This window comes from Corythoichthys intestinalis, chromosome 18, assembly GCF_030265065.1.
Source record: "Corythoichthys intestinalis isolate RoL2023-P3 chromosome 18, ASM3026506v1, whole genome shotgun sequence".
Taxonomy (NCBI): domain Eukaryota; kingdom Metazoa; phylum Chordata; class Actinopteri; order Syngnathiformes; family Syngnathidae; genus Corythoichthys; species Corythoichthys intestinalis.
Genome location: NC_080412.1, coordinates 13,166,467 through 13,178,800, shown reverse-complemented (window position 1 = coordinate 13,178,800; position 12,334 = coordinate 13,166,467). Strand labels below are relative to the sequence as shown.

The window sequence follows — 12,334 nt, the reverse complement described above, 5'->3', positions numbered from 1 at the left end:
AACAAAAACAAAGTTTGCATTTTTCTATATACAATCACAATTTATTTAGGTTGAATTCCGATGTCACTATTGCTTCAACGCGTCTTGCAGGCTATCTGGCCCTCGTCGTTTTTGGATTGAAATGTTGCATAAAATAAAACATGTAAAAGTCGTTTTTTGGGGGGGGGATGGACGCAGAAATATCTAAATTACTACCGGATTATTTTAATGTAAAGTTAAGCTATTGAGTATGGATACAAAATCCAACATGGCGGCCATCACAAAAAAAAGAGTTTTTTAAAGTTGAAAATTCTTGTAAATAAGTGCGTAAATCCCAGAATAGATATGAACGTGAGAACAGTCTAGATTCTTTGTTAAAAGCAAAAAACTGGGCAGTTATCATTTATTTTACGTAAATATTTCAAGCTAAAGTTTTAACAATTTTTTTCCATTTCATTTTTTTCCACAACGTTTCAAAGTGCATGCATGTTGCTATTTTATATACCATATTTTTCGGACTACACGTCGCACCTGAGAATAAGTCGCACCAGCCATAAAATGCCCAACGAAGAGAAAAAAAACATATATAAGTCGCACCGGAGTATAAGTCGCATTTTGGGGGACATTTACTTGCTAAAATCCAACATATAGAACAGATCTGTCATCTTGAAAGGCAATTTAATATAAAAAATACAATAGAGAACAACATGCTGAATAAGTGTACAGTGCATGAACAAAGAAATGCGAATATACTGTCCTCACCAGGACGCTACGGCTCGGTCCTGGCTATACAGCGAGCTAAACTCCTAAATGACGATGCTTGACGTACGTATAATTTGCGGAATCAATTTGGTCCTCAATACCAAACAGGTTCGTATCAACATAAATAAATGATAATTAGGTGCTGTTACAGCAATGACACAAACGGTTAGCATGCGTTCGCTAGCATTAGCACATCGTTCAAACAACCACACAACTGGCTTTAAGTGTCCGATCGTGGGTGGAAAACACACAACAACAACAGAAAAGATGATACACACGGGCGTTGCCTCTGTAGAGATATTTTACAAGCATAAACAATGAACGTAGGTTCGCAGCCGTGTTTCTCTCTCGCTAACTCACCCACTCACTCAAGCTGCGTAGCTGTCCGTCTTCTTCTGGCATGTGAGCGGTCTTCTTCACGTAAACAAGTGCGAGTGCGCCCTCACGTGGGTGTGAAAGCGCCACAAACTAAAAGCACGCATTTCAATATAAAAAAGTCAATAATACAATTGAACACACATTGCCAAAGACAGAACGCGAACGTGGCCATAGACTTTAAGAGTTATTCAGATGACTATAGCATAAAGAACATGCTAACATGTTTACCAAACCATCAGTGTCACTCCAAAACACCAAAATAACATGTGAAATGATATCATAATGCGTTAATAATTTCACACATAAGTTGCTCCTGAGTACAAGTCACACCCCCAGCCAAACTATAAAAAAAACTGTGACTTATTGTCCGAAAAATACGGTAATTACCTTAATTACCTTGAATCCTCGACCAAATAACTCTTGAGACACTCTTGCCTGCTTGTATGCAGTAAACCATTTGTCTTGTTTCCACCGAAATCCGGCGTTAGAACAAAGCGTGTGTTTGAGTTTATCACAGTGAAAGCAGCCACGAATCTCTGCCTGGCCTGGCCGCCTCCAGAAAGCTGTGGCGCAATGTCTGTAGGATCTGTCTTGTCAACTGATAATGAAGTCTATGATCTGTCCTTTGATCGCTGACGGCCCACGTCATTTTACCCCGCGACAGATGTGCCCGACTTCCTGCGGGAGTGCCAGGCATCACCTATGGCGGATTCTGGCCTCAGCTCCACATCGAACTCGTCCTCGGCCAGTTTAGGCGGCAGCACGGCAGGCAGCGTGGGCAACCTGCCACTGGTCACGCCCGACGACCTGGAGGATTTGGAGGACGCGCCCAACGAAACCGACGAGAAGACCAATAAACTCATTGAGTTCCTCTCCACCAGGTACAAGCAAATCCCAAGTATCACTTTTTTGTGTATTTACGAAAATCTCCTATCTTGTGGCTCTTTTAATGCTTCTGCTGTGAATTTTAAGTTGTTTGTCACTAGTAGAAGTCCAATCCATTTGAACTAGCAGGCTGGCTGCAAAGAGGATTAAAGGGTACCACGGATAGAAAGACATGTGTTCTTAAAAGATAAATGTTAGTACGAGTTATAATAATTTGATCTATAACCCCCTCTTAATGTTTTTGTTTTAATAAAATTTGTCAAATTATTTTAACTAGTAGGTCGCCATTGTTGTTGACGTCGCACTGCGGTGACATCACATGGCCACGCTGCCGGACTTCCACACTGTCACAGTTTAACTACTTTAACATGTCATCAGTTCTGCTCTTCCGATTTGAATTTGAGTGGAACATTAATGAGAAGGACAGCAAAAGCAAAATGAACTGGAAAAACGGGATAAGAGGAGTAGTGTTCAAGTTCGCTAGTGACAGCACCTACCTGCCCTAGAGACGAGAGAAGGAGAGAGTTTGATGTCAAAAATTGTTTGCAGATCTTCACGGTGAACTATTGTGTGATCTAAATTGTTCCAATATTATTATGGAGACAGCATCTAGAGCAGTTGTGTGCTTTACATATGATTCGGGTATACAGTAAAACACAGCAGTTTGATTATTTTTGCTAATAGCCCAGGGCCGTGCATCACAAGACACAAAAACATTTGCCTCTACCTTTAGTGACGTTTTACCTTATTTTTGTCACGTGAAAGCATATGTCCAGATTGTTAATCATAATGCCGGTTGCTTCCCGGTGAATAAGCGAGATGTAAAACGAATAAATGTTTTAAGCTTAGTTTGGTTGCTGGCTATTCGTATCATTTTGCACATTGCGATGTAGGAAGCAGAGAAAGGCGAGTGGACACAGGCATTCAGATTTGTAGCTCTGACCACGCTGTTAATTGGCATAAGCTTTGGCAACTCCTTCACAACAAACATAAGTATCATATAGTGAAAATACAACAAAAATAATATTCATATCTCTCAAAAAAATAATGTTCACAAAAAGAAAAATGCTTCAATCTGTATTAAAGAGGCCCTATTCTCACAAAGTTAAACAACAATGCAAAGAGAAATGGCATTCACAAAGTCACAATCAAAATAGATATGCAAAATACGCATAAAACTTACTCAGACTTTGGTCAAACTCTATTTGAATATTTTAGCAACTCATTTAGCTAAAAAAATACACTGGATGGCTATATTTAGTCACAATATACAAACTATGATGCTGGGAGCCATTATCAGGAGTGTTGTTTGTTGTGAAAACAACACTCAAATGAACGTAAGTCACAATGGACCCGCACTAAACAGGAAACTACGGCGTCAGTTGAGGGACAAAACGCACTCAGTGACTTGATCTCTTATTCATTTAAAACTGACCATTGACACCTTGTGGTGTATTTAAATCACTACCTTACATAGTTAAAGAGTGACACTGTGAAGTACGGCAGCATGGCCATGTGACGTCACCGCCCTGCGACGTCTACAACAATGGCGAGCTACTAGTTAATTTTTTCATTTAAAACTTAACAAATTTTATTAAAACGAAAACATTGAGAGGGGTTTTAATTTCAAATTATTATAACTGATACAAACATTTATCTTTTAAGAACTACATGTCTTTCTATCCGTGGTATTCTATAAAATAAAAAATGAACTTTGTTTACCGAGTGTTTGGTTAATGCTAATATAGAATAGAATACGCCATTCAAGCACTAATTAAAATTTGCATCAATTCACCTGCCATTGCACTGATTTGCACTGTAATTTTTTTTGTTTATTAAAACAGTATTTCAAGACTGCTTTTTGTAAGATTATGTTTGATTGTCATTGATAAATGCCTCATATTAACACATATTAGTCCAAATGTCACAATTCCCTCCAATTTACGTTTTCATTTTTATTTATTTATTCCTCCCAAAAATATGGCGGGTTGCTGGTGGGCTTCTTTACAATAAGGCTTTGCAAGTTTAGTCAGTTAATTAACCGTAACCCTGAAAATGATGACCACATTAGTTTTTATTTAAAGAAAAAAAGTATCAATTAAAGTTCATCCATACTTTTAAAACACAATTTCTCATAATCATACTTGGAGGGTAGAAAAGTGCTTGACGCGTACCCAAGATAACATTGTGTGTGGTGCTACTGGTGGCGGGTGCAGTGCCTGGAGTACTGTGTTGTTGTTGCTCAGAGCTGTGGGGCCACTGTGGGTGCACGAAGACATCACGCCGAAGAACCCCAACTCCAAGAGCACCGAGCAGCTCTCCAACTTCCTGCGCCACGTAATATCCGTCTTCAAGGAGTCCAAGTCAGGTGAGGATTAAAGGGAACCACAGGCAGAAAGACTTACTGTTCTTAAAACATAAATATTGGTATGCGTTATAATAATTTGATATTCAAACCCCTCTTAATGTTTTCGTTTTTATAAAATTTGAAAAATTAGTTTAACTAGTAGGTCGCCGTTGTTGTTGATGACGTAATGCATTTTGGGTGGTGACGTCACTGAGCAGCGCTGCGGTACTTCAACAGTGCCACGCGTTAGCTACATGACCATGTCGTCGGTTTTGCCCTTCCAATTTGAACCCGAGCAGAAAGGTGATATGCAGGACAGCACTGTTGATATTTCACAAAACCAGCAGCAAAAGCAATGAAATGAAAGTCGATTCGAACAAGCATTTCCCGTGCGACAGACGAGCGCATAGACCACAGTACTACACTTTCTCGTGACGTTGAAGTCATGATTTTCCTTATAAAGCAATTGCAATCCACATGTGTTGTATGTGGGGTTGTTCCGATCATGTTTTTTTGCTCCCGATCCGATCCCGATCGTTTTAGTTTGAGTATCTGTCGATCCCGATATTTCCAGATCCGATTGCTTTTTTTTTTGTGCTCCCGATTCAATTCCAATCATTCCCGATAATTTTTCCCGATCATATACATTTTGGCAATGCATTAAGAAAAAAATGAATAAAACTCGGACGAATATACAGTATACATTCAACATACAGTACATAAGTACTGTATTTGTTTATTATGACAATAAATCCTCAAGATGGCATTTACATTATTAACATTCTTTCTGTGAGAGGGATCCACGGATAGAAAGACTTGTGACTTTGCATATTGTGACTAAATATTGCCATCTAGTGTGTTTGTTGAGCTTTCAGTAAATGGTACTGTAGCCATGCCCAAATGCATGATGGGGAGTGGAACCATGACTGTGCGTAGTGCTACCAATTGATATATCTTCTCTGCGTTGGGAAATAACATAAGGTGTTAAGAAAAAGATCAATTGCTCCCTTGCTTCCCCACATTGCTTCCCATGATATTTCTAATCGTAGGGAGAGGGATTGTAAGGCTGTAGCCAATTAAAAAAAGGCTCCAAAGGCTGCCAAAATTCACTCTACTCATTTTACACTGCCTTTTATCTCTCCATATAGGTAAAACGGCGCCATTACAGATTGAGCGCGACAATGCGTCAGTGGGTCGTGCAGCGCATGCATTAATTGCGTTGAATATTTTAACGTGATACATTTTTTAAAAAATTAATTACCGCCGTTATCGGGATAAATTTGATAACCCTACCTTAAGCCTAAACTAAAGACTCTGGATGAGTGTAACATATTATGTCTGTAACGATAAATACAATTAGAAAACAATTTAATTAAAAATTATATATATATTTAAAAAAGGCATGGCCGATTCCGATACTTTGAAAATGACGTGATCGGACCCGATCGGGACATCTCTAGTTGTATGTCTGTGCAGTAAAACCACAAAGGGAAACGCAGCTGAAAAGAAAGTGCGGCTGGTTTGACCACGGAAAAAATGCGGCTCACTTCAGACAGCAAGCAGACAACAATAACATAGGGATTGCGTAAAAGGGTTAATTGAACTCACAAAAAAACACGCAATCGCGAAAAGGGAGACACAAAAAGGGTCTGTGACAGTAGGTTGGGATCTATTAAAACAAAAAACCAAGGGAAAAAGCGGTGAGAGGCAGACAAACGAAAAAAAACAAGGCAATGATGTAATTAACAACGAAAGGATATACAAACTTAAATGGCAGCAAGTCAATATCTTGGCAAGCCGCCTAGGATCGGTTTAAAGACTGCTAATGAGCTGGAATTGGATGCGGGTACAACGTTGGGAACTCATCTCTCATTTCTGTAACAAAACAATCTGGTCATCAGCAGAATGTGACAAAATCATGCCAGTCGTCAAACTAGCTTCGCTTGCTAGCTAGCACAGCTATTCTCCCAGTCCCGCCCAAACACGTCATCACCCCCAGTGTTCATTACGCGCATAAAATATGGTGCCCTCCGTTGGTCAAAACATGTACTAAATATTATAGACAGGGGTGCACATAATTTTTTTGCCCAGGTTCTCAGAGGAGGACCTGGAGATGTGACTTGGTCCTCATTGAGCTTGAGAGCCGACCCGCCTGATGCGATAAATTTATGACAAGCTTTACTTAGAGCCAATTAACTTTAATTAATTATAATAACAATTAATGCTTGATTAACATCAACTGGCACAACAAAATTGCCATTACTTTGAAGTGAAATGTAAAGAAATAAAAAGCACCAATTCAAAATAAAGGGCATTATGCGGCTCCCACATTAACTCCAAGCCTTTTTAAAAGTGGGATGTCCTCCTCATAAGACCTCATTGAACGTGCATGTTTAGCTTTGTAAAATGCGAGCAAAAACACGTTTGTCAGTGCATGTCGCTGTTCATTACCTTTATTCCGCCACTTGTCCATAGGGCGAGTGGGGTCCTGTTTGACATCGATAGTTTGCTTAATTGCCACATGCGCTGTTTTTTTCGTGCTTTTCAAAGTTTGGATGGCTGAAATTCTTTGACCCTACATAAAATGCGCTGCTCTTATCGGCGACATTGGGATTATAACGGCACATTTTGTACCGCATTTCCGTGCGAGCCTCATTTGCTTCTAGCCATGGTACCACCTGTAGCATCTTTTCAGCAAAAGTCCTTTTTTTCGGTAGCTCCGGTGACGTCTCTGTCGTCTGTCTGTCTTTTGACGGGGGTGGGGGAACACGGAAGTAATTACTCAGTGTGGCCTGCCTCTTCGACATTTCGAGAAGTTATTTCTCGTGTCCGCCGCAGCCATCGGTACGCAAAAGCGTATGGAAGCCGTTGAGGGCCAGCGCGTTTGTCTACGTCCATGCGCGCATGCGGACCACTTATGTGCACCCCTGATTATAGATTTTTAAATCAATGGCAATAATATATATATGTGTTTCTATTAACACATTTTATTAAAAGAAAACAATTTTGGCTTATTAGAGCTAACAAGTCTTGAAAACCGAGGATCCCTTTAACATCCATATACTAAGACTCCAATGAGAGACGCAAGATGATGTAAGATTACAGCTTTGTTTTTGCCGTACAGACTTCCACCTGGAGCAGCAACTGAGTGATGTGGCCCTGCAGACTGCGCTATGCAGCTCGTCTCGTCACTACGCCGGCCGCTCCTTCCAAATGTTCCGAGCGCTCAAGCAGCCCATTAACAACCACGCCGTGTCCGACCTGGTGTCACGGCTCGTCGAAGTAGTGGGCGAGCACGGGGACGAAGTGCAGGTGAGGTGACCCCCTATGCTTCCAAAAAGACTTGGAACAATTTCCATATTTTTTTCATGGTGTTTTTGTGTCAGGGCTACGTAATGGAGGTGCTTCTCACATTGGAATCGGTGGTGGTGAACCTAGCAGAGTGTCTGAAGAACAGCGATCTAATGGCGGCGCTAACCAGGTCGGGATCTGCTCGTAATGTTTTTATGAGAAAAGTGTTGATGAAATGACGAGTTGTCATGCTATAAGCAGGACATCCTCCCCTGACTTTGCACTGAGTGACAAGCTGATGAACCGAAAAAGCACAGGCCAGCTCAACTTCCCCGGCCCTGGGTTTGTGGGCTTGTCATCGCAGCGCCATCAGCGCTCCTACTCCGTACCCAAGAAGTTCGGCGAATGTGGCTACCAGTCCAGTGACCCACCTCGTAGCGCCACTCTGGACCGCATCCAGGCAGGACACCGACCGCAGGGCTTATTTGCACTGCTATCGAGGCTCATTCAGTCCATATTCAGCTAAAGATTTGTGTGTCGTAATAGGCCTGCAACAGTCACGGCCTGGTGCGGCTGGGGAGGGGCCCCGGGTCCTGCGCCTCGTCCACCAATCGCATCGATCCCAGCGTGCTGTCGGACCCCGGCCACGTGTCGCACCCGTCCTCTATACTGGCCACTGTTTTCTGGGTGGCTGTCTCGCTCATGGAGTCTGATTTTGAGTTCGAGTATCAGATGTCGCTACGCCTTGTGCACAAGCTCTTATCCAAGGTAGGATATCCATCAGTTAACACTTTTTAGTGCGAGTGACTTTTTATTTTTATTTTTATTTAACAAGTGTGAACTAAATAACCTCAAATGTGATGCCCACTAATGTGGATCCCAGATATTAATAATTATAACATTTTTTTTTTTTTAAATCTTTATTGCAATTTTGCTATTTCTGTGTATTTGTTAAATAAATAATTACATTTATAAAAGAATAAAGTAATAATAAAAATAGAATTAATACATGTTTAAATAAATAAACTAGCGCTGTCAAATTTATCGCGTTAACGGGCGGTAATTAATTTTTAAAATTAATCACGTTAAAATATTTGCCGCATTTAACGCATGCGCGGAATGACCCGCTCATGCATTGCCTCAAACAGATTACAATGACACAGTTTTTTTGCACATTAAGAGCTAAGAGACAGAGAAAGGCGAGGGACCGCACCGTTTATCGGCATAAGCTTCGGCAACTCCTTCACAACAAACATAGGTATCATTTAGTGAAAGCACAACAAAAATAATATTCCTATCGCTCAAAAAAAAAAAATATGTACACAAAAAGAAAAGCGCTTCAATCTGTATTAATGAGGCCCTATTCTCACACAGTTAAACAACATTGCAAAGAGAACCGGCATTCCCAATCAAAATAGCTATGCAAAATACACATAAAACTTACTCAGACTTTGGTCAAACTCTATTCAAACATTTCATTTAGCTCAACAAATACACTGGATGGTGGATATATAGATAATATACAAACTATCAGATGTCCCGTACGTTGTGCAGCCAGCACTCAAATAACGTGGATGGACCAGTAAACAGGGAACTACGGCGTCTGTCGAGGAACAAAACACACTCATTGGCTTGATTTCTAAGTAATTTAAAACTTGCCATTGACACCTTGCGGTGTATTTCAATCACTACCTTATGTAGTTAAAGACACTGTGGAAGAACGGCAGGGAGCCCGATGAGATGTCACCGCTCGGCGACGTCAACAATGGCGAGCTACTGGTTTATTTTTTGATTGAAAATTTTACTAATTTTATTAAAACGAAAACATTAAGAGGGGTTTTAATATAAAATTACTATAACTTGTACTAACATTTATCTTTTAAGAAATACAAGTCTTTCTATCCGTGGATCCCTTTAACCGCCAGAAAGAATGTTAATAATGTTAATGCCATCTTGTGGATTTATTGTTATAATAAAAAATACAGTACTTATGTACAATATGTTGAATTTATATATCCGTCTTGTGTCTTATCTTTCCATTCCAACAATAATTTACAGAAAAATATGGCATATTTAGGCTGTGAATAACTCGATTAAAAATTTTAATCGTTTGACAGCCCTAGAATAAACACAAATACACTCTGGGTTTGGCCCTGAATAACACGCTAAAGTTATTTATTTATTTATTTCAATAAAAATTCAGAGCTTCTTGACACTTTTTTATAGGTGCCTTTAGACCGAGCGGAGAACCGTGAGCGTCTGGAAAAGCTCCAGGCTCAGCTGAGGTGGAGCGGCTTCTCGGGTATCCAGCAGCTTCTGCTCAAAGGCTTCACGTCCCAGGCCACGTCCGACCTCACCCTGCAGCTATTCTGCCAGCTCACGCCAGTGTCCCGCGTGCCCGTGGTGGACAGCTCGCAGTCTCTGGGTACGACACAATAAGCGCACGCTCCTTCCGCACGACGGTGCTCACTTAGGCTCTCCCCGCAGGTTTCCCGCTCAATGTGCTGTGTCTGCTGCCGCATCTGGTGCAGCACTTTGGACACCCTACACAGTTCTGTAAAGAGAGTGCTGAGAGGATCGCGCAGGTGAAGTACATTTTAAAATCTGGTGGGTTTGTTTTTTACCTTGACCAGAAGGCTATTTATCCGGTTCCCTGTGTCCGGTTGTGTACGAGAAAACTCAAAAGCGAACAAAGGATTGTTATTTTTAGGAAATTTTTGTTTATACATAGACTGCACTATCTGTTGACGGGGCCCGGGGCCAATTCGTAGGGGGGCTATTTTCAAAAAAATTAAAATTAAAGTATTTTCAAAACCAAAGCCGCTAGCAACGTAAAACCAATACAGGCACCTCCCTTAGGTATATATGAGTCTCCATGAGCAGCGATGTCAAAAAATTCAAAGTCGTTCCCTAATAAAATCCTGATTACCTGTAATCATTTTTATACAAGTATAAAAAAAATTTAAATAGCTATAAAATTCTTAAATTTTACACGAGATGCACAAAAATCCCCAAATGCAGAGATAATCGCCGATATTTTCAGGATCAATAGCAATATTTAACATATCATATAAGTTTTTGCCCAAAAATAGCAACTTACATTTTTCAACAGCTAATAAATCACCCAATTTTCACATCAGAAACTTAATACTTGAGGAAAGCATGCGGACATAACAAAAGCAAAATTTGCATTTTTCTATATACAATCACAACTTATTTAGGTTGAATTCCGATGTACTATTGCTAAGTAGGGAGGCACGTCTTGCCGGCTATCTGGCCCTCGTCGTTTTTAGATTGAAATGTTTCATGAAATAAAACACGTGAAAGGCGAAAAGAAATTTGTATGAATGCAGAAATGTCTAAATTACTACTTTTTTGCCAAAAAAAACGGGCAGTTGGCTGAAAATTACCTGCTCATTTGAATCTAAGGTTACGCTACTGTGTATGGATAAAACACTGCGGCCATCACAAAACAAGGAGTTTTTCAAGTTGAAAGTTTCCGCAAATAAATGCGTACATCGCGCAGCTTTGAACATAGAACAGTTTAGATTCTTCTTTAAAAGCAAAAAAACGGGCAGTTATCATTCATATTACGTAAATATTTCGAGCTAAAATTACACTATTATGTAAATCCAACGTGGCGGCCATCACAAAACAAAGAGCTTTTTAAGTTGGAAATTCTTGTAAATAAATGCGTACATTCTGGACTTTTTAAAGATATGAACATAGAGCAGTTTAGATTCTTGGTTAAAAGCAAAAAAAAAAAAAAAAACGGGCAGTTATCATTAAAGATGCACCGATACTAGTATCGGCAGGGGGGGCTGATCCGGCCCGAAATGGTATCGGCGAGTACCAACAAAGACGGCTCCGATACCATTTACCGGTCCAGTGTTATAACATTTGACCGCAGCCTTTTTTTCCTCCTGACACTCACTACACTCTGTGTTGTGTGATGACACGTGAACACTTTGCATGCGAAGCAGCTATCGCTATTGGCCTGCTCCAGACCAATGAGAGCGGGCCAATAGCCACTCTTTACCAATACCCGGGCCGCTTTTTCATATGGAGGAAAAACAAACTATGAGAGTAAAATGTCGGCGGTCTGGACATATTTCCTTTTAAAATCTCAGTCGAGTACAATAACTGCATGCTATATTTGCGACCTGAAAGTTTCGAGAGGTGGAGTTAAATGGGCCAGTTTCAATACCTCGGACCTGATAAAACATTTGAAGACGAAACATGTGAACGAACAAAGAGTTTGAGCCTGCAACAGCAGGACTGCTATCCAGAGGAAGGGCGATGGACCGCAGCAACAATCTCTGGTCAGTTCACTACGTCTACTTTACTTTTATTTTCTTTTACTGAAAGAAATGCCACAGTAATTTGGGACCTGTTTCCAAAGTAGGATTGCCACCTTTCAGAAACAGAAATAAGGGAAGGCGTGGTGCAATGTTTGTTGGAGCTGTCTTGTCAACTGATGGTGAAGTCTATGGTTTGTAATACAATTTTGGGGTAATGAGGTCAAAGGTCAGAAAAGGACTTTTGCGATAACTTGATAACAGATTAGCCTATTATCTCAAATTTGCAGGGTAGGTCATACGATGAGAAAAGGTCACAACGATTTTTTTAAAAAACTCATTAAATAAAGTACTTGCTATGTTGAGATGTACAGTACTGTGTTTTTCCTAGAAT

General features: G+C 40.4%; 1 protein-coding gene across 5 annotated transcripts in view; it reads left to right on the top strand.

Annotated features, from left to right (window-relative positions):
• Positions 1 to 12,334, top strand: part of fryb (furry homolog b (Drosophila)) — a 68,097-nt gene that overhangs the window by 38,218 nt on the left and 17,545 nt on the right. For 3 of the 5 annotated variants that reach the window (XM_057820677.1, XM_057820678.1, XM_057820679.1), the window contains exons 40-47: positions 1,784 to 2,000; positions 4,251 to 4,372; positions 7,476 to 7,663; positions 7,738 to 7,832; positions 7,904 to 8,102; positions 8,189 to 8,410; positions 9,869 to 10,067; positions 10,130 to 10,227. In XM_057820677.1, coding sequence (XP_057676660.1) covers positions 1,784 to 2,000; positions 4,251 to 4,372; positions 7,476 to 7,663; positions 7,738 to 7,832; positions 7,904 to 8,102; positions 8,189 to 8,410; positions 9,869 to 10,067; positions 10,130 to 10,227 — 1,340 coding nt within the window. Of the gene's footprint in view, positions 1 to 1,783; positions 2,001 to 4,220; positions 4,373 to 7,475; positions 7,664 to 7,737; positions 7,833 to 7,903; positions 8,103 to 8,188; positions 8,411 to 9,868; positions 10,068 to 10,129; positions 10,228 to 12,334 lie in introns of all 5 variants that reach the window. The other 2 variants (XM_057820675.1, XM_057820676.1) reach the window with 1 other exon arrangement.